At 37.2% G+C, this 22,792-nt stretch overlaps 1 protein-coding gene across 3 annotated transcripts; it reads left to right on the forward strand.

Annotated features, from left to right (window-relative positions):
* Positions 1 to 229: 229 nt before the first annotated feature.
* On the forward strand, positions 230 to 19,914 carry LOC106142594 (uncharacterized). 3 transcript variants are annotated; one of them, XR_009657085.1, is made up of 8 exons: positions 230 to 578; positions 2,168 to 2,271; positions 7,183 to 7,336; positions 8,892 to 9,077; positions 11,578 to 11,801; positions 12,177 to 12,393; positions 12,942 to 15,393; positions 15,700 to 19,914. XR_009657085.1 is itself a non-coding variant. In XM_060946845.1 (7 exons), the coding sequence occupies exons 1-7, from the start codon at positions 414 to 416 to the stop codon at positions 13,170 to 13,172; spliced, it is 1,281 nt and encodes a 426-aa protein (XP_060802828.1). In that variant the 5' UTR covers positions 230 to 413; the 3' UTR covers positions 13,173 to 19,914. The 3 variants fall into 3 exon arrangements, 1 of the variants encoding a protein (XP_060802828.1); XR_001228867.2 differs by having other exon boundaries at positions 12,942 to 15,185; XM_060946845.1 differs by having other exon boundaries at positions 12,942 to 19,914.
* The last annotated feature ends 2,878 nt before the right edge of the window (positions 19,915 to 22,792 follow it).

Below are 22,792 nucleotides of genomic sequence, written 5' to 3' on the forward strand. Positions count from 1 at the left end.
ATATCTATACATACACGTTTTCAGTTTCTCACTCTCCATCTCTTCGTTTTACGTCAGAGAAAGAGTACTAAAATATTTGGAAATAATATGTACGAGTACTCATCTTTGGTACCCACGTACTTAATTGATACCTAGGACAAATATTATTTGTAAAATAATGAGTTTAAAATGTCAATGTCAAACTATGATACTTGTACGAAACTTTGAATTGGAAGAAATAAACAAACTAGGTAATCATGATTTTAAATGTCAACATGCCTTCATTTGTGCTGGTTGTCTTCACTCTTCATCCCCTTAAATAATACTATGAAATAATAAAAAATAAATATAATAAATAAACTTTATTGTTTTGTGACTCAGAACGTGCGCAAGAGTTGGTGCGGTGTCTAAAAAATCGCTCAGCAAGCTGGCTCATGCCCGCCAACAGAATGAGGTGGCCGGTGCGCGCGTATCGCGCAAACATAAGTTTTTTCATCTTCATCATGTTTATGGTGTTTGCAGTCATATTCCTAACCCAACTCCTGTTACTTGAAAGGCCCAGCCAAAGGATACTTAGATCTAGATACGAGGAAATCCAGGTGAGTAGATATTATTTTACTAAGGTAGATACCGTTAAAACAATCCAATTTTTACATAAAAGTATATCACACAAAAAATGCTTAAAAATTTGTTTGTCATGTATTTTGGGAACTGGATTTGGGATTCAGATTTCCATAAAGTTCGCCAATTACGAGCTATTCATAAAAAATATCCATTTTCTGTAAAAGAAAAGAATTTTCTACTTTATTAAAAAATAAGCCTAATTAATATTTTCACTTTTACTGTTTCCAAGAAGTAAATTCTCAGATTCAACTCAACTTCAAATTCAACAATTTAAACAGACAAAATATACATGACAGGCAAAGATTAGGTGAAATTTAGTTTCTGTAACGAAAATACTAAAAAAAGTTAATAGTGAAGCAAAAGCTAAATGTTTTATACAAGTGGTAGGTAGGTAGCTAACAAACATAAACAAAAATATATTGTATGATTTTTATGTACATAAAAAAACTATTGTTTTTGTTTTCCAAATACAGTTACATTATAGTGTAATCATAAATATACACTTAAATAGTTAACTTTATAAAGTAAAGGGTTCATATAAAAATTTAATGGTTACTCTTTTCATATTAAAATTAATAAAGGTACATGTTTTTGTCTAAACTGAAATTATAAAACTGTTTGAGTAGTAATGAAATGGTAAAAAAATATCTATATTATTTCCATCCAACTTTATGAGTAATTTTTATGGCCATTAATAACTGCAGAAAATTATGTTTTTATGGCATCATATAAGTAGGTCTATTATTTTACGAAAAACATCACATGTTAAGTTATTATTCTTGGTGGAAAATTATGAGGTGTGGGAGAAAAATGAGAGACAAACAAAAAGAAAGCATGTGCATTGAATAAAAGTAGATAAGTGATGCTCTCTCAGATGCATTTAACTTGGTCAAACTTAAAAAACTGGTAGGTATATACAATAGTCTGTGCCTACCGGGAAAGAGGCGTGATTTTATGTATGTATGTATATACAATAACTAGAGGATGCTGCAGCGTCTCTGCCTTAATAGAAAAAGTACCATAATTTCCATTACTGCAGGAATTTCGGGACATCCTGTCTTAGTGTACCCCTAGATCACATAAATATCATACATGCCAAATTTCAAGTCTCTAGACCCAGCTGTCTTTAGGCTGCGCTTTGATATGTCGGTCATTTATTCACTTATTATATTATTTTTATAATTTTTATTACTTTCTTTTGATGCATTGAAATATTGTTCTGGTGCATTAGTCATTACCTACATAGGTAAAATACATCTCATCCAACATATTTCTGGTCTCTCTTATTCTCATTTCTCTGGAGTGAAACTCAAAGGGGACCTTTAAGAATTTATAATCCTAGATTGTAAGTCTAAATGTTACATGAAGCAACCCTGTCTGACCTCTGTAACATTTGCAGGGAATGTGCAGGTTTTCTTACGATATTTTTTTACTCATCTTAAGAGCACAGGTTACCCACATAGCTGGAGTATTTGAGAACATGATTTTTCCAGCTATGTGAATCATTCGGCTTTCAATGCTGAATAATATGTCATGTATTTACATTGATTTATTTTGTCCTCAGGGTTGGGATAGTAAAATAGAAAATGGAGGCGGAGATAGAGGAGAGATGACGCCACCAGTGCAACACCCACAGGACGGAGTATGGCAAAGAGTGGCCGGGACTAGGTATGATTAGTATTATTACGCATTATATGAAAAATAAAATAATAAATTAATCACATTTTATCTCAAAATTCAAAAATTCAAATTCAAAATTTTTATTCATTATTATAGGATACTTCGTATCGCTTAATAATTGTCAAAACGTATGGTTTAACAACATTAACAACTAAGTTTACTGCCGCTTCTAAGGCGTCAGTGCAGAAGAAGCGGTAACAAATTGCACTGCAGCATTTTCTTCAACAACGTCAACTTCACAATATCAATTAAACTTAGAATGTGGACGAGAGATTATCTCTTACGTGGTTGACAGAGCCACAGTTTCGCAAAGACTGAAAAGCCACGTTCAGCTGTATGGCTTAAAGATAGAAAAATATAAAATAATAATAAGAGTATTTTTTTGTAAAAATATGCGGATTAGACTCATCAAAGTAAGTAAAGGTAAGGTGTGTTTTATACCACAATTTTCTCGTATTTTGCGAAGGAACTGCACTTGTGTGAAGATTTTAAAGTGTCATCTTGGTTGGTAAAGGGCGCTCCAAAGCCGCAGTGCCCTCTTTTATGATCTTTAACATGCATGAGATCAATGCGGCCGTGCCTCAAGATTGGGAAAGAATTTTACTGTTGATTTTTCATGAATGTCAAAATATTACGCTATAAGGCTATAACTTTTGAGATAAAGGCGTAGGTATTTATAAGTAACGTGTAAATAATTGTAAAAGTCAATCGCAGGAAAGGTTATGGGCTGGCAACTTGTCATTATTGGAACTATAATCATTAGGCATCCATTAAATTAAAAAAGCACGCGGCTTTGAAACTGTTGGCTCTGTCTGCCGTATAGGCTAATAAATACGGTTAGTGATTTATTCCGACAAATTTATATCTATTTAGATTTCCTATATTTTTGGTTTTAGATAGATATGCGATTATTATTCTGGCTGTACGTTTAGTAGAAAAATAGAGTAGTTACATACCTACATTGATAGGTACAATTAGCATCATTTTCGCATCGAAAAATCCGAGCAGTGTTAATAAATTGAGCAGTCATAACGGTTCTTGACCTCTTTGATTTATACGAATGATATAATTAAATTTTAACTATTCACATGCACAGAACAGTCAGTCTGTACGTCTGTACGTATAAAAACTACATTTATCTCCTTAACCCATTTGCAGGCTAGCGGGTCGCAAGTGAAATATTTAATCTTGCGTCCTTGCGCCTGTGAGCGCCGACTTACACTTTAATTAATATTTAATTTACACAAATCGCCTTACAGCGTTACATGGAAACTGGAACATGGAAACTATTTGTAATTACGTAGTAAAAGATAAGTGATATTATACTTACCGGGATTATTCTTTTGGTTTTAACCAAAGCAAGTTTTAAGAACGAGCAAAAATACACGTATTCATTGTGAATTTGTGAGCTTTAATCTTATATAAATTTTATATATTCTTAATCTTATATATTTTTTTAGTATTTAATCTTATATAATAATATTTTGAGTATTTACTTCTTATTTGTATCAATCAAGTCCTCCCCCGCGTCTGTATTATTCCGATAAAATTAAAAATAACTCGACGATGATGTGGTTTTCGCCAATGAAATTGATTTACTAAACGGTCGGGTGGTATATATTATTTGTAGGCTAATTTGCCATTCATTCAAAATCCGTAAGGTTTCGTGTCTACGAAAGAAAGCCCTAAAACTGTTCGCTATAATCAATTGATTGCGTGCCTGAGAGGATCTGGTTAGTTGAAACATTTTTATATAATAGATACCTAATAGGCACTTTTATCAAGATTTTTTAAAATAAACGAAGATTCTTCGTAGGTATACATACCAATACCAACGTGTTAAAACGAGACATGTAGTTCCAAATAAAATTACTAACACTAACCATAAGTACCTATATTAGATAAATATGTATTATGTAAATCCACGCCTTTCTAGAGTGGTAGGTCGAGAAGATAGAATAGAGATAATTTGAAGAACTCTTCTTGGTCAAGGACTCAAGGTTAACATTATCAAATTAACACTAAAAATAACGGTAAATAAAGTTATTTTGAAAAGTTATGACTGATACCGTTATAGGCGTGATATCAGTAATATTACGGAATATAACGATATTAATTTACGTTAAGAATAGCGATACCAATCAACTCTATACATAAATAACGTTACTGATTAGCGTTACAAATATCGTTACCGTTATGTAAAATTAAAATCTGTTCTGTTTTATAAAATAAAGGTACCTACCTAAACTACCTTGTCTGTCGCAACAATCGTACGATACGAGGCGCGATTCGAAGTGTTCACGAGATATCCGTCATTAAATCAATCAAAGTTAATTTTACTGGTAATGATATATGAGTATAACGCTAATGAAACCAAAAATATCGTTACCCAGCATAACGGTACTTAATTTATAACGGTGACAGTAACCCTGTTTGACAGTAATAATAACGATACCAATTTTTTAATGGTAATTCAAGCCCTGACTCAATGTTGGTCTCCCCCTTCTTGCCATACTCATTTTATATATCTAATTAGGTAATCTACTTTAACAATTCAAACCAATATGTGGAAACGAACACCCCAAGTACGGTCATCATTTTATCACTTTAGCACAATTGGCGTCTTTATTATGCGTTTTCAGAATAACTTTTTTATTATTTTTCAGTTGGCTTGGTACTTATTTTTGTAATGCTTTTATATTTCCAAGTTCATTGTTAACAAGAAAGCCAGACTGTTAAAGTTATCGATCGATTCTATCAATACTATATGAAATCGACACACAGCGTACCATGATCATGAAATGACCTAGAAACATGAAATTTAATAGTCATAGACTAGGGTATAATTTTACTAGGTTTTGTATCACGTTAAAACAAATGGACGCTGGTGTTTTTAAATCTAGGGATTTTATTAATATGATTTTTTAACCGTTTTTGGGTTTAAAATTCAAACTAATATTATAAACGCGAAAGTAAGATTTTTGTTACCTCCTCACGCGTTTTGAATAAAAATAAAATTTGCCTAGGTATACAAAATTAGGAGTCAAAATTATCCCCGTAAAAACCGTTGTCGGTGGCGCTAAATTCGTGCATGTGAGTGGCGCTAAATACGCGCGGGTGAAGCCATTTTTCCTTAGCAGTGTGACCGGAACTTAGACATTTCTCTAGACCAGGTGTAGTAATACCTATAGCTAATTTGTATGATAAGTGAGAAGTAAAAAGAGTAAGGTGAGATATCAAACAGCTGCACTGCGTGGTTTTCACCCGTCTAATGACCTACATATATAGACGAACTAAGATTGATCGGTGAAGATGACGGGCGTCGCGATATCTGTACTAGAATTCGTGACACGTGTTTCTGAACTGAAGTATCTCCATCGTTATGCCAGCCATTTCGCCTCAGAGTACCGCTTCCCCCTTGATATGCCTCGTTTGCTAACATATTATGTGTATAGTTTTCCTTCTTCAAAGCATACTAGTTCATATCATGCACAAATTCTACCTACCTACAGCTCTATTTCGTTTGATGGGCTGAGTTACAACAAGTTGTCTTTTATGAAATGACACTCGACTGTAGCTAGCTGTCGGTAGTTATTTTTGTTAATTTCATAGGTCTTATTCCCTACAGGGTAGACAGAGATTGCTGATATATAAAGGTAGTGAGATGAAATTGTTACAGGTTATTTGCGAGAATTTAAATGATTTTATTTATATTTTTGAAAATTACCAGTAAATATTTTTTGTATTTACTTGAAGATAGAAAAAATAATACAGATGGTTTTAAACGTTGTTTACGTATTGAAGTTTAAAATGAGTTTTAGTTAACGAAAAATATTTTAATTTCCCTATAATGACATATTTTGTTAGATGAATAGATAGAGAAAAATTCTAGGTATTACAGATGACTATAAGAACTTATTTGACAATATTTGATCTATTCAGTGTTAAAGATAGGTTATCCTGTAAGCTTTCCTTGTTCACGTTCTGTATATGTAACTTGGGAACACTTAATTACCTATAGGTTAAATCAAGCGAGTGGGAAGTGCTATGCGGTAACATGTTATGCGTTCGTAATGATATTCAATTGTTAAAATATATTCGATTTTAATTTTGGAGGGGAAAACCTTTCTTTTTATGAAAATCGCCAAAAGTAAAAAGAATGTGGTCTCAGCCTACCCCGAAGAGGTGTGATTATTATGTATGAGTATTTGGTTTTACAAATCAGCAGTTTCATTTATATGTAGGTACATGTAAAGTTCCCACATATTGTTCATGATATCTACACTCATGCACGTATTATTATCGTCAGTGTTTGCTTCTAGAGGGAACAATATTGCGGAAACAGATGGCGCGACAACCCGCAATAAAAAGGATATGAGAACGTAATTTTGCCCACTGATGAGGAAAGAGTTCAGATCATACTGTTTTTACTTATTGATGCCGTCCTCACATACGCATATATATGTAGTTGTAAGGCGGTCGTTGTTGTCGCGATGTCTTAAATTTGCATTCAGTCGCACTTTCCCTTGTATTTTTTTTAGTTCTTTCTGTATGCTGGTGCGGTGGACTGGTAGAGATGTAACATTTTCTGTCTTGTGTGTAATTTATTGTCTTTATATATGATTTGTTTTTATTTTATGTAATAAATATATAACATTAACGTATTTAACAAGAGTACCAGTATCACATGCTGGCTGTGAAAGCCAAAGCTAACAATTGAGAACACACAGAAAGAGCCACAGATTGATTATTCAAATTAAAAAAAAAAATCTGGTGATTAAGGCGTGTCGTGAAACTTTCCTGTAATAATTACCTGCAACCAACATACGAAAACAACATATAGACAAAAATTCTATAGTATTATTTGTACCCTAACCAATTGTTTTAAATAATTTACAGATTTAAATTCTACGTGTATTCCGCTTTCATCGAGATGAGAACGGTAGCGGCCGTGCGCATAATCGCAGCGACTAAAACTCGGGGTGCGGACCCAGTCGTCTGTCGCTTGTGGCTGCCAGACAATCGCACGGTCACACTCAAGGCTAGAGTCAAGGTGAGTTCCACCACTGACTGAATTACAGATGATGCCGTGGGAAAATTGCCGCTTGTGGTCTTGACGCTATCTCTGTATGATTATTCCGTAAAATCATGACTGAATGATTAAGTTAAGTGTTCTAGCTCGCCGCAATATTAAGTTATGAAGTTAATAGCTAGTTGCCCGTGACTTCGTCCGCCTTAAATAAATTTTAACTTATAAAATTTTGTGAGATTCGTGTATGTAGGTACATTTGGCGATTGGTTATTGTCAGTTTATTTTGTCAGCTGTACTTATATTGGCAATTTCTTTTTGAAACGACTGAATCTCGTCCACTCAAAATACTGATCTAACATAGCTTTGATCCTAACCATATTCCTAGTTGTCAAACAAGCTGAAGAATTTGCTCGGGAATCCATACCGCGCTGCTGTGGTATTCAGGTCAAAGCTTAGCCGTAAATAAATTGAATAATCTGGAGAGTTGGAGATAAGATACAACATTAATATGAAAGTATAATGAAAATTAGATTGAGTGTCGTATCTCTCTAATATCTACATTATTAAAAGAGCGTCGGTGACGAGTGGTCATTGGGTATTCAACTTTCGTAAGCCGTTTCAACATCCCGGCTTCGTTTCCTAATTTTGCCTTGTACTTAACCTTTTTCTGAGTTATAATACTTTGAATGCTTACTGATACTCTTACGGTGAGGAATACATCATGAGGAAACCTTTCAAGTAAGAGAATGTGGAGCCATGATCCCAGCTGGATAAGGTTTCCTTGTTAGCAGCATTACGGAGGAGAGACGGGAGTTGGTTCTCGAATTTAGTTCCTGACTTTGCCATTCCTAGATCGTGATCTAAGTGACTTAGACACCACACAACACAAGACGAGACTCGGCGGATGTTGCATCTTTTTGTGTACAGTTGTATAAAGTTAAATGTTATCCGCTCTTAAAGTGTCACTCTTTTTGCTATAGAAGGGAAATGCTATTTATGGATGGCCCCTAGGTCTTCACCTGGGAGAATGTGGGGCACCTTATGTACCAGGTTAAGGCACTAAAACCCCTGTGCGCCCTACTAGCCATTGTATGTGCATTATGGTATTGCCTGGCTTTCTACCACAATAAGTATCACCTGACCCTAAAGCGGACTTCTTTAGTTGCATCCCTAGGTGTATTTAGTGCAGGGCAGTTAGTAAGCTTCTTTCGCTAACATGATTATACTTTCAAATTGTTACCAAGTTAAATACATTAAAATAATTTTCACCTAGTATGAAAATGTGTTAAAGAATCATGTCAAAGTTGGCGCTGTTAAATTATTAACATTTTGATATTAATTAATTCAACCGTCAACAAAAAGTCGATAATTAAGTTTATCCAATCAATCAGTACCTACTGCCTACCGTTATATAAAATTTAATGTTATCAGAATTATATCAAATTTTTTTGGATTCTATTAGTGCTGTAATGAAAGGAAACATTTTAATGATCTAACTTGTAACTGAATATTATAAGAATTGATAAAAAAAGGCATTTAAAATTAAAATATACCTATATTTTATATTTTATTTCAGGCTATCCGGGAGAATTGGAATCTGAAATACAGCGCGACATACGTGTTATGTCTGCTTAGCGATTCCGGGGTTCACATCCGCGAGGTCGTGGGCGCGTCCGTGTCGGTGTTGGCGAGCACTTTGGCTGATAAACCACAAACTAATATGCTTACTGTTCTTGATACAAAACCTATGAGTGATGTTCTGGTAAGGATTTTTAAGCTTTACTAAACAAATATACAAGAAGAATGTGAATGGGGACGTTGGAATGGGAAAGCCTAGATGAACGTACGTCGAAATCCTCGCGAAAGGTCAAGTCAAGAGTAACCGCGCATGATAAAAATGAATGCATGTGATTGAAGTAAGTGCCGTGTGGTTCCCGGCAGTGCCGTGTGGTTCCTGGCACCAATAAGAAAAAGAATAGGACCACTCCGGATGTCGTAAAAGGCGACTAAGGGAAAGGCTTACAAACTTGGGATTCTTTTTTAGGCTAGCAAACTGTCACTATTTGAATCTCAATTCTATCATTAAGCCAAATAGCTGAACGTAGCCATTCGGTCTTTTTTTTTTAAGACTGTCGGCTCTGTCTACCCCGCAAGGGATATAGACGTGATTATATGTATGTATGTGATTGAAGTAAATGAAATGTAGGGATTGTGACAGGCGGAAAGATGTAGTCGCTGCCTTAGCCGTCGGCAGAGAGGCGTCATTTTTTACATATACTAGCGACCCGCCCCGGCTTCGCACGGGTGCAAAATTCGGAAAAATATCAATATGTTTATTTATCAAAATAGGATTTTACGACACCACATTAGAAACCCTGAAAATAACAGTATTTCTCCATTATTTAATAGATGTTATTATACATAAAAACCTTCCTCTTGAATCACTCTACCTGTTACAAAAAACCGCACTAAAATCCGTTGCGTAATTTTAAAGATTTAAACATACAGACAAACAGACTAAAATAGCGACTTTGTTTTATACTATGTAGTGATGAATGATTCCTTTTTTTGTTGAAACAATTTTAGGCAATACCTATAAAATTATAAAAAACGTAAAAAACGCATAAAATATACATAATATTTTTTTTATAAGCTGTTTGTAAATTTTTGTTGAATTATAACACATGGTTGGTACGTAAGAATTTTAAAATTAATTAGACTTTTAATTGCTGAAATTTATTCAGATCAACGTCAGTTTAATTCGAAATTTGTTTTCCAGTACGTATTCGGAAAATGTTAATTTATTTTTACACTTTCCACCGTCTAAGGAAATACATAAACAGCAGTAATTACAAATGTCGCCATTTTGTGCGATATTGTCTTGACATATAAATATTATGCGGAATGTGTCCATAATATTTCCCAGTGAGAAGGTCGCTGCTTTACGACCACTCTTCCAGAATAACGGCGCGATATTCATACAATAGAAATTTATATCAATAGCTTTTCGTTTTATGTGCCAATATTGTTTTGATACATTCGTTTATTGGCGTTAGTTAATCTATTGCTACAATTTGGCACCACGGTTATAAAATAATTCTATTTGGACGAATGAATTTTTGATATTATAACTTCTGAATAGAGCGTATTTTTATCAGTGCGTTATAAATTTGTTTGTTTTTCTTTATTTAAATAGCACCGAAATTTAAATAGCTACAAGAAATACCTACTTTTTGTAAATTTCTCTTATTATTATTTTTAAATTGTTATATTGCATAATCAAAATTTCGCGCGATTTCCGTGGCTATTATTATTATATTTTTGGGCAGCATGAATTTTGTAATTGGCCACTTATGACTCAAAGAAGCTTACAATTTTAGTTACTACACCCTCTTTCACTCCTTAAATTTATTTTATTTCTTACGTCAATTTTTGAAATGAGATAGGTATTTCAAACTTACGCCACACATGCGTGTGCGCGCATTATCTCTTAATTTTCTTTCTACTATGTGTTGTTGATTATGTTATTTATTGCAACAATGTCAATAAAAAAAAATAAAAAATAATTAGACATGAGATCATTAATCAACATTCGGGAAGTATATACGTACAAAAAAACTACCCACCTACTATTGATTTTTTTGTTGTGCACAGCATTGTATTATCTTAATTTCAGCTTAACCAAGTTGTATGTTGAATAAAACATTTATACGACTGAACGAGAAACGATTTGTTATCGTATTGGCGGAGTTTTATAGCTGTTTTGTACAGCTGTAAAATGATAACGATTTCTTGAAAGGCATCATTTGTATTAAATAGCACAATAAATGCAGTTGCTTATAAATTGACCTGGATTCGGACCAGGTTATCGGATAATTGATGTGCTCAATTAGTATTTTATAGATAATTACGCTTTGAAAATTTTACTGTCGAACGCTGTTTATCAAAAACAAAGTCAATTAACAACAAACAAATACGAGTTAATTGGTATGTGGCAGTATATGGCAGTTTTAAAAAATGGTTAAATTAGAAAATATAGAAATACTTTAATTTGTCGAGAATTAGCGATGAGATGGTATTCACCTAGTTTTGGTTTTGAGTGAGATTGAGAAGTGAGATATCTATAGGCTCAAAGAATTAGGGTTCGACTCTACCCATTATTTAACATTAATAATTTATTTTAACCACGTACATACATACATATGGTCAGGTACAACAAGAAAATTTATCAAGCAAGTGAAAACTCTATTTTCATTTCGCAGGAAAAACTGCACGTATGCGTGAAGCCGCTTCACTCTTCTTTCTCTCGTTCCAACTGGCTCATAGAATGGTTCGAGTTCAACCGGCTACTGGGCGCGACTCACTTCTATATGTACAACGTGTCGTTGAGTTCGTCTGTCGCTTGCGTACTGGATTACTATCAAAGGAGGGGGCTCATCACGCTTATGCCGTGGAAACTACCATTGGTGTCTTTAGTAGAAATCAGGTAACCAATTAAACTATTTGTTGTTACTTCATGCACCCACAAGATTGAATAAATCAAGTCACATCCGCTTATGGTTTTCTTTGATATTAGTTGGGATGAAGAATTAATGGATGTTAACGTCAGTTTCAGATAGTTGATTGCATAGAATGAGTCATTTTTATTGAAAAAAAAAAAATGACTCAATCTATGCAAAAAAGCGTGTGTATAATAATATACTCGTGAGGTGATAGAGAGATTGTTCTACAAAAAGATGGCGTACAAAGTACTAACTTTTGCCCGCAGCTTTGTTCGCATGGTGGAGGTAGTGTCGGTTTCTTGAGCTGTGGAATCATTTTGACATTTCCAAATTATAGTTTTGATATTTCCAAATTACAGAACTCAGGGGCAATTCGCAGCGTTTAACGACTGCCTGTATCGGTCGATGCGAACCGCCGACTGGCTGCTGGTTATCGATGTCGACGAACTAGTGCTGCCCCGCCTAGACCGGACGATACCCGACATGTTATCCATTGCGCGCTCCAAGTATCGCTGGAATATGAAGACTCCGTCAGCGTTTCTTTTTAGAAATTCCTTCTTCTATTTACATTGGATGGTAAACTTCATTGTTTTTATCTCGATCTTAGCTCGTTATCGATATCTATGAACTACGTATTACAATCGAGATAGCAGGAGCCATTTTGTTTTACGATTTGAAGTTAATATGCACTTGGAATAAATTCGTTATTTTAATGTATTTTTAATTCGGCGGTATGTGGCGCTTTTCTGCGCCGTTGAATATTGCCAAAGCGACTTATAAATGTGGTAGTTTTGTATTTTAGTTTTATAGCCCCGTCCAGAATCTAGCGTAGGAATCACTTTTTTTTGTCTCCGTAGTTAACACTTATTATAGGCATATGCAAAATTCATTCCTTTTGCGAACAGGCAAAGAGTATAATTTTAAAACTTTGTATATATTGACATCGACTTCTTTTATACCAGCGTTCCTAGACTGACACATTTACTCACCGGGGTCAATACTTGGGTCGACGACATGATAAATATTTTGACACTTTGTATTTAAAATATTATTTGCTTCTTTAGACAAATTAAACTTTGTTTCCTTTCCTGGTTTTATAATTGATTTTTACGTTGTCGGTACAGGACGACCCCGACAACAAAGCGCCGCTGCTCACCGCGCGCAAGACGCGGCGGCGCGCCACTCCGCTGCCCGTGAAGAACCGCAGCAAGTACGCCGTGCGGCCGCGGGACGTGCTGGAGCTGGGGAACCACTTCGTGTGGGAGCACGCGCCCGGCGCGCTCTCCGCCGGCATGGCGCCCGAGCGCGCCCTGCTGCACCACTACAGGGTGACTGCCGCATGTCACGTATGCTAGTGTCTGCTGTAGCAGTAGCGAGCTGGGGAACCACTTCGTGTGGGAGCACGCGCCCGGCGCGCTCTCCGCCGGCATGGCGCCCGAGCGCGCCCTGCTGCACCACTACAGGGTGACTGCCGCATGTCACGTATGCTAGTGTCTGCTGTAGCAGTAGCGAGCTGGGGAACCACTTCGTGTGGGAGCACGCGCCCGGCGCGCTCTCCGCCGGCATGGCGCCCGAGCGCGCCCTGCTGCACCACTACAGGGTGACTGCCGCATGTCACGTATGCTAGTGTCTGCTGTAGCAGTAGCGAGCTGGGGAACCACTTCGTGTGGGAGCACGCGCCCGGCGCGCTCTCCGCCGGCATGGCGCCCGAGCGCGCCCTGCTGCACCACTACAGGGTGACTGCCGCATGTCACGTATGCTAGTGTCTGCTGTAGCAGTAGCGAGCTGGGGAACCACTTCGTGTGGGAGCACGCGCCCGGCGCGCTCTCCGCCGGCATGGCGCCCGAGCGCGCCCTGCTGCACCACTACAGGGTGACTGCCGCATGTCACGTATGCTAGTGTCTGCTGTAGCAGTAGCGAGCTGGGGAACCACTTCGTGTGGGAGCACGCGCCCGGCGCGCTCTCCGCCGGCATGGCGCCCGAGCGCGCCCTGCTGCACCACTACAGGGTGACTGCCGCATGTCACGTATGCTAGTGTCTGCTGTAGCAGTAGCGAGCTGGGGAACCACTTCGTGTGGGAGCACGCGCCCGGCGCGCTCTCCGCCGGCATGGCGCCCGAGCGCGCCCTGCTGCACCACTACAGGGTGACTGCCGCATGTCACGTATGCTAGTGTCTGCTGTAGCAGTAGCGAGCTGGGGAACCACTTCGTGTGGGAGCACGCGCCCGGCGCGCTCTCCGCCGGCATGGCGCCCGAGCGCGCCCTGCTGCACCACTACAGGGTGACTGCCGCATGTCACGTATGCTAGTGTCTGCTGTAGCAGTAGCGAGCTGGGGAACCACTTCGTGTGGGAGCACGCGCCCGGCGCGCTCTCCGCCGGCATGGCGCCCGAGCGCGCCCTGCTGCACCACTACAGGGTGACTGCCGCATGTCACGTATGCTAGTGTCTGCTGTAGCAGTAGCGAGCTGGGGAACCACTTCGTGTGGGAGCACGCGCCCGGCGCGCTCTCCGCCGGCATGGCGCCCGAGCGCGCCCTGCTGCACCACTACAGGGTGACTGCCGCATGTCACGTATGCTAGTGTCTGCTGTAGCAGTAGCGAGCTGGGGAACCACTTCGTGTGGGAGCACGCGCCCGGCGCGCTCTCCGCCGGCATGGCGCCCGAGCGCGCCCTGCTGCACCACTACAGGGTGACTGCCGCATGTCACGTATGCTAGTGTCTGCTGTAGCAGTAGCGAGCTGGGGAACCACTTCGTGTGGGAGCACGCGCCCGGCGCGCTCTCCGCCGGCATGGCGCCCGAGCGCGCCCTGCTGCACCACTACAGGGTGACTGCCGCATGTCACGTATGCTAGTGTCTGCTGTAGCAGTAGCGAGCTGGGGAACCACTTCGTGTGGGAGCACGCGCCCGGCGCGCTCTCCGCCGGCATGGCGCCCGAGCGCGCCCTGCTGCACCACTACAGGGTGACTGCCGCATGTCACGTATGCTAGTGTCTGCTGTAGCAGTAGCGAGCTGGGGAACCACTTCGTGTGGGAGCACGCGCCCGGCGCGCTCTCCGCCGGCATGGCGCCCGAGCGCGCCCTGCTGCACCACTACAGGGTGACTGCCGCATGTCACGTATGCTAGTGTCTGCTGTAGCAGTAGCGAGCTGGGGAACCACTTCGTGTGGGAGCACGCGCCCGGCGCGCTCTCCGCCGGCATGGCGCCCGAGCGCGCCCTGCTGCACCACTACAGGGTGACTGCCGCATGTCACGTATGCTAGTGTCTGCTGTAGCAGTAGCGAGCTGGGGAACCACTTCGTGTGGGAGCACGCGCCCGGCGCGCTCTCCGCCGGCATGGCGCCCGAGCGCGCCCTGCTGCACCACTACAGGGTGACTGCCGCATGTCACGTATGCTAGTGTCTGCTGTAGCAGTAGCGAGCTGGGGAACCACTTCGTGTGGTAAAATATGTTTAAGGCACCTTGTCCACGGAGGTGTTTGTGAGGAGTGAACGTATCATCAAAAAAGATTTCACAGCGTCACACAAGCGAAACGTTGGCACAATAAAACACTGAAAGATGTGATGTGCTGTGCTGTGATGTAGGTTTTAATGACAGAAATAACGCATTTAAACAAGGGACCTAAGTCATCGCCCAACTTAAGTTATCGCCCACTAAAGGATGATATACTTATATATTTACCTTTAAAAAAATGTAACAACAGAGAGCTGAATTCTTTGTTTTTTTTCCTTCTCCTATACTCGTTTATCAAGCGAATTGTCAACAGTATACGCAGGAATTTCTGACATCATTTTCAGCTGTTGGTTTCAAAGTTCACGCTATTGAATATTTCCGAAGATACCACACGTACCTACTATATTATTATAATGTCTGTGTTATTGTGCAGGCATCGTGCGAGAGCGAAGACATGTCGTGTTTAGGCATGCCGTCCACCGTAGACCGCACCGCCCACCGCTGGACCGACGAGCTACTGTTGCGAGTCCAGGATGTACAGAATCAGATTAAGTCGTCTTACTGCTCGAAGTAAACCCCTAACTCATTTGACTCTCACTCAATTGACAAATAATGTATTTATGGTACCTACTTCGCAATTGTGTGTGTAGGTAGGCTAAATATATAGGCTAGAAAAAATGTATTGGTTGAAGGTGAATGATAGTCTCTGGGTGATTGATTAACGTACATAAATACATATAGTCACGTCTTTATCCCTTGCAGGGTAGACAAAGCCTACAGTCTTGAAGAGACTGAAAGACCATGTTAAATCACCCTGAGTAAGTCACCGGTGGTGCAATTTATCTTGCTATGAAACCAAAGAGAAACGTCATTTCCTATGCTGACTCTTTATGGCAAGGGCGTAGGCGTAACTATGAAAGCAGGAGTATGACAAATATACAGTACATTTCTTTAGGTACTGAAATAAAGGTAAACAATCTTGATTTCTCCTCTAATCAAAAAAATAGCAAGTCATGTGTCATCATCGTCATCATTACCTTTTGTTTTGTCTTCTCATAGTAAAAATTTATATTTTATGTATAAATGTTATGCATAAGACGTTTCGCCTTTATTTCCATGCCTAAAAAAATTAACTCAAGTTAGATATACAAAGATTGTATATGGTAACACCAAGATAAGGTAAAAGCGACAACGACGATGTTACGAGAACAGACTCGCGGGCAAAAGCTAGTAGATTCATGTTTATAAAAGAAACATTCTGTAATCTCTTTATAATTGTACTGAGTTCACCTGAACTAAAGGTACGTTTGTATGGCAAAATATTATGTGATCCCACTTATAATTTTTAAAGTGTAAAGAAAAGATCTGATTTATTAAATATTAATGGAGTTATGACTAATATCTCATGACACTATTGTTAGGTAAAAGGCCACGAAGCTTTAAGCCCATCTAGCTGGTCTAGATCAGAAAAATTGTGTGTTTTCGAATGTTTTTCGAACGTTTTCGAACTTATATGGCTCAGAAATAATATGGAAATATCTAATTAGTTGTTAAAAAACCAGTGTCGTTCAACTGAAGTAGGTAAATTATTATATTGCTCTATATGTTGTTACTAGTCATTTGAAATTATAAAACTGGATTTGATTAGAAATGATGATTCCCGTATATTTTTTAAAGTTAAACTTTGTTCAGTATATTTTATTTGACTTACAAGCATAAGCCTTGAATCTCCATAAAACTTTACGATAGTTCATCTATTAGTTTAAAAGAAATACCAAATGTTTTAATACGTACAAATTTGCCAATGTTATTTAATTAATCGTAGAAGTGACAAGTATCTATTAGAATAGCTTTATTGTTTGTTTAATTACATGTATGGTAAAAATTCAATTTGATTTAGACAAATCTCTTTGCAATTGTGATCTCAAAATCTGTTTTTTTATGATCTGATCTGAAGAATACTGCGACCACTCACCTATGCGGGACTAGGGAGGAAGGATGAGAATTATTTGTCCGGTTATCGGCCCGGTACAGTGAAGGTGAAAAACGCATACAGAAATAGTTTATGTGTATATAAATATTAGACAAATGGTAAAATAAGAAGGACCATTATAAACCGTATTTTAGTCCCATTTACAAATAATAATTTCAGTTAGTTGATTATTTTTCTACATAGTTTATTATGTAAACGAATACTTCGAAACAAACTTAAAGAATGAATTGTTATGTTTTATTTTCAATTGGGTGTGTTTATAACTTGCTCAATCATTGTTCTATGACATCAGTATTATTTTTAAAAGGAGATTGGACGAGATTTCTTTCAAATGTATGATAAATGAAAAGGTTAAATTCGTGTGTATGATATGTAGGATTAAAACTAATAAGTAGTGGTTTTGTGTAAAAAGTCAAAATATGTTTTGATATGGTTTATATAATTACGACGCTGTTGACATTTTGTAGATCAATACAAATATTTGCATGACAATTATTTTTTTTATAACCGTCAAAAATGGCCATTGCGTGAACTATTTTATATAAGTATCTTATATTTTATATTTATATATTATCCTAGCAGATTTGTATCTCATTGTTTAAGTGTGCACTAAGCACCGAAACTTTATAGCAAATGTGTATTGTACACACCCAATTCGATGTAAATATTACTGAAAATTTCGTGAGTGGAAAAATCTTGCGATAGAAGATAAATGATGTTGCTTCGCTGGCAACGGGATATACAAAAATTTCAGACATTACACCTCTATTCGTTGTAATTTGCATTAAATTGCTATCCTGAAGGCATGCCAGAGGAGTGTTCAGTAACTCGAAGATTTCTCTAAAAAAGTATGCACATTTTTTCTAAACCCAGACCTTTGAAGAGAAATCTTTGTTAAAAATCATAGTGTATATGGTTGAAAGCACGCCCGTGTTTTAGTGTAAAAAGGAGTTATTAAGTTTGACCAAATATTCGGTTAATAACTTTTAGAAGTACATTTTACTTTAAGAGTTTTAATCCCATTATTTTAGTGATAAAGTACACTCTGTACAGTAAGAAATGATTTTGCATTTATAAACGAAGTACGTTTATTAAAATACGCTACAATTAAATGCACGTTCCTAAATATTATAATAATGAATTTTATTTAATTGTTGTATTTATAAAACTTGAATTTATTTATGTTGCGGAACTCGTAGTTATCTATGATTATCTCTTTAATAATAATTTTTCGGAATGATTTATTATTTGATTATAAGTTATGAATTTGGCGATAAGAGCATAATTTGTGTACAAATTCAAGATAATATCTCTTATTATTGTGCAATTGGTTGTAGATTATTATGAGTGAAATTATGCATTTTTATTTATTTATGTTAACGTAAGTAAATTTTAAAGTTATGAACTACATATGTTCGTCGCAAAGGCAAAAATCGATTTGAAAAAATGGAATTTAGTGTGCCCGTAAAAAGTAATTAAATCGCACAATTATTAGTTGAATGTTTTTAAATGAAATAGAACAAATGCGCTCAAAAATGCCTATACGTTGGGATAAATTGCCTTTATTGTTTTTACTGCTTTAAGGCTCCGTCAATATGCACCAATAAATCTTACCCGAGATAAATGAATGGATGTTTGTGGAATCGGTTCTATACGCCACTTCACAATTTAATCACGTTGCATCTCACCTCCAGGGCAGTTGCGCCAGATTTTCGTGATTGAATCGTAATGCAATTTTGGCCGCTTCTCAATATTTTCACACTTTCGTCGTCGAGGATATTTTGTTTGTTATACTGTTAAAATTATGTTTATTTAAAATGATTTAAAGTTTTTGTTTTGAGATTTTATGCCGGCATAGATTGAAATAATGTATCTTGCAATAAAATATAGATACTTACGATAATAAATTTGATTCATAATCATAGTCGCCAGGTGACAAAATAAGATCTATCAACCGTATAAAGAAAATAGCTGTAGGATTAATAACTGTGGTTTAGCCATTCATATGAGATAGAACACTACTTTTTTTATTCACTTTATAACGCCTTTGTTCAATTACTAGTGTCAAAATTTGCGTTTTTATAGCTATAGAGTTTTAAGAGTTTTATAGTAATATCTTTATCTAAGTACCTCTGTTGCTTTATGAAATAATAATGGTATACACATATCAATTACAGCTATGGTAATATTTTGTTGTTATTATTTAGTATACCTAATGTAATGATCCTAAAATTAAGTATAATTGTATCCTAAGTAATGATAAAACGCATAAGCTATTAATGTACAAATTTTAAGATTGGACTGTAATGACATGTAATATAATGCTTAATTGTTATGTATACACCAGGATACATATTTATCTGCCTCGTAAAAGCGCTCAGTTACCTCGATTTATTACTTATTGCAACTTTTACTGCTACTATTGTTTTATCATCAAAAATAGTTTCAGGCCTATTTAAAACTATTTTTAGAAAATGTTTCGTAACAAATTTATTGATAAGGATAAAAACCAAAAATTTGAATACATTGTATTAAAAATCCTCTGGAATTTGTCAGTTTTGTTCTGCTGGATTGAGGGTAAAACTAATATTATGCATTTAAATATTTGCCTACATATTATCGACAATATGTTACAGAAACCCTGTTCGATTCGCAAACGTCCAGGTAAAAATAAATTCCAGTTTTAGAATTTTTTTTGTTGCTCTCCATCCGTCCTTGAATTTGCTGAAAATTAGAAAAACAAATTTAGATTTCAGATGAAAAATATAACTTGTGTTTTTTATTAAGTATATTAGCTATCGCGCGGAGCCTATTGGTAATTTACAGAAAAAGTAGCGTTTGTTACATCTGGAGATATGTGTGTAACTATGGCAAATATCATCAAAACGGGTCCAGTAGTTTTTAAGTTTATTCGTTATAAACAATAATATTAATCTTTTCTCTATAGAATATTACACATTGCATTACAGATTGGAGTGTGATGGATATTTGTTTTTTTTTAGTAACTTGATTCGTTGGTAGGTACGGTGTGCTCAGGAGAGAGTTGATCCAACTCGCCTTGATTAATGTATGGGAGGTGGCTCAGGTATGTTTTGCCGTGTGCCCTTTTCGAATCGGAGCGGGGTTTTACAACATATTGTATGTTTAATTAATTTTGAAAACAGTGTTAATCGTTAGTGGCAAATAATCTTTGTGTCTGTATATTTTATCTGTGATGTCTATTTTATAAATGAAGGCTTGATTTGTATTTGACACCAAAAGGATGTAATTTGTTAGGCGAAAGATAAAAATGTCTTTTTTAAATAAAACAATATTGACATATTTTTGTATTTGCTTTCCTCCCTAAATTACCTCTATAACCACTTATGTACAAATAAAGAAAATTTTACTAAATGTACGTTCGAGTTTTGACGCTTTATCAACGGACGACACAAAAAACCATTCGCAGAGCACAAAAATCTGAAACCTCGACCGCTGCAATTTGTGCGCTTATCCAAACGTACATACAACATACAATGGGATATGCTTACAAACTCGGGATTCTTTTTTCAGGCGATGGGCTAGCAACCTGTCACTATTTGAATTTCAATTCTATCATTAAGCCAAAAAGGTGAGCGTGGCCATTCAGTCTTTTCAAGACTGTTGGCTCTGTCTACCCCACAAGGGATATAGACGTGACTATATGTATGTATGTAGTCTACATTAATTTAGATATCACCGCAACGGCATCGATGGTCCAGTGGTTGGCGCGTGAGACTCGGAAGTTGCCGGTCCAAGTTCGAGCTCCAACAAAAAAAAGATATTTCTTTTATTAAAAATATTTTTTTTTGAGTTGTTTGAGTATTTTATTTAAAAAAACTGAAAATCTAAATACTACATATAATAAAACGGTAAAAATATTTTGTCTGTATCTACATTTAATATTTTGACTGAAACGGATAGAGAATTTTTTTTACATTTTTTGTCTGTCTGTCTGTATCTGACTGTATGATCAAGATTGAACTCGAAATTTACGCGGACGAAGTCGCGGGCAACAGCTAGTGTACAAATAAAGAAAATTTGACTAAATGTGCGTTCGAGATATTTCACGTTTTGTCAACGGACGACACAAAAAACAATTCGCAGAGCACAAAAATCTGTAACCTCGACCGCTGCAATTTGTGCGCTTATCCAAACGTACATACAACATACAATCATAAATAATCACGTATTCACTCCTCGCGGGGTGGACCCAGAAGCCCAGAAGAAATTGAAATGTCATAAAGATTCATAAGTGACAGGTTGCAAGAAGAATACCAAGGTTTATTAGCCTTGCTTTTGCTTTATTTTTATAATCAGCAATTTACACTGCATAGAACTATTGAGTCAGTCATAGTGTCGAATTTTCATAGTACAAGTAGTAAGTATCTAGGATCTGGACTGGTTGATGCTGTTGTTGATGACTTTACTATCAATAACTTTGGTGTATTTTTATAATCATACCCATTTCTGTGAAAATTAAAAACAGTTTTACCTAAAATCGTGTGAAGAATATATTCATGCACGCAAGCATATTAGCTGCCCACACAGACTACCGCGCCCAATTAACGAGAAGCCATAAGAACAACCCCTTAAAGGACCATAGATGTTTACTTTTTCGCCAACTTGGATTACAAGCAAATATTTGTAGGGCGATGCCAGGAGAATGTTTTCTTTACCCCAGTTTATATGGGACATGAGGTGACGTGGCTCGAGCCCGAACAGTTTAAATGTTTGGCGAACTACTTAAATCGTTTTATCTAAGGTGAACACGCGAACTCCTCACGCGTTGAGGTCATGTTGCAAGGTTTGGTTGTAAATGTGCATTCTAGTGCAAGAGACTAATTGGAAGCTACGACGAAACTCAAATTAACTTTGTGAATATCATTTAAATACATTTAAAGTTTTGATTTCGGTATCTGCAACTGCATGCGGAAGCTAGATTTTTGAATATACCTAGCAGAACGTTTGTGGTTGGGCATGTTATTATCTACCTAAATAATGTGTTCCTCAAGTACTCGTATGTACGTTCATAGTCATCATATCTGAAATAGCCTATGATCTTTTTGGTTTTCCAATTTAAAATATCCTAATTTAAGTTAAAAACCGTTGGTCACCTTGGAGAGTAGGTATTACACTCTTTAAGGTAAGTAAGGTCGGTAAGGTCGTACACAAAGACACCATAATGTAATCGTTGATCTATCAGGTCTACCTGGCTAAAATGCGCAAGTAATGGGACACAGGTTCAAATTCCACGTAGGCCATGTACCAATGGTCTTTTCTAAGTTATGTACTTACGATGAGGGAAAATATCGTGAGGAAACTTGCACATGAATGTGTAACCATAAACCAATACCTATAAGTTATGTTACTAGTTCTACATTCATTCATGTTTTTTAATGTAGACAATGTGCATTCGTCCATGATTTAGATTTAAGAGTATATTGACGTCCGATGAAAATGCTGCAGTGTAGTTTGTTCCGCCGTTTCTTCTACACATGCGCTTTGGAAGCGG

This window comes from Amyelois transitella, chromosome 12, assembly GCF_032362555.1.
Source record: "Amyelois transitella isolate CPQ chromosome 12, ilAmyTran1.1, whole genome shotgun sequence".
In the NCBI taxonomy this organism is placed as follows: domain Eukaryota; kingdom Metazoa; phylum Arthropoda; class Insecta; order Lepidoptera; family Pyralidae; genus Amyelois; species Amyelois transitella.

Excerpts from the sequence above, each read along its gene's own strand:
- LOC106142594 (XM_060946845.1), top strand. The coding sequence starts at position 414 with ATGCCCGCCAACAGAATGAGGTGGCCGGTGCGCGCGTATCGCGCAAAC. Across the intron at positions 7,337-8,891 it reads CACTCAAGGCTAGAGTCAAG|GCTATCCGGGAGAATTGGAA; the intron begins GTGAGTTCCACC and ends ATTTTATTTCAG. Across the intron at positions 9,078-11,577 it reads AACCTATGAGTGATGTTCTG|GAAAAACTGCACGTATGCGT; the intron begins GTAAGGATTTTT and ends TTCATTTCGCAG.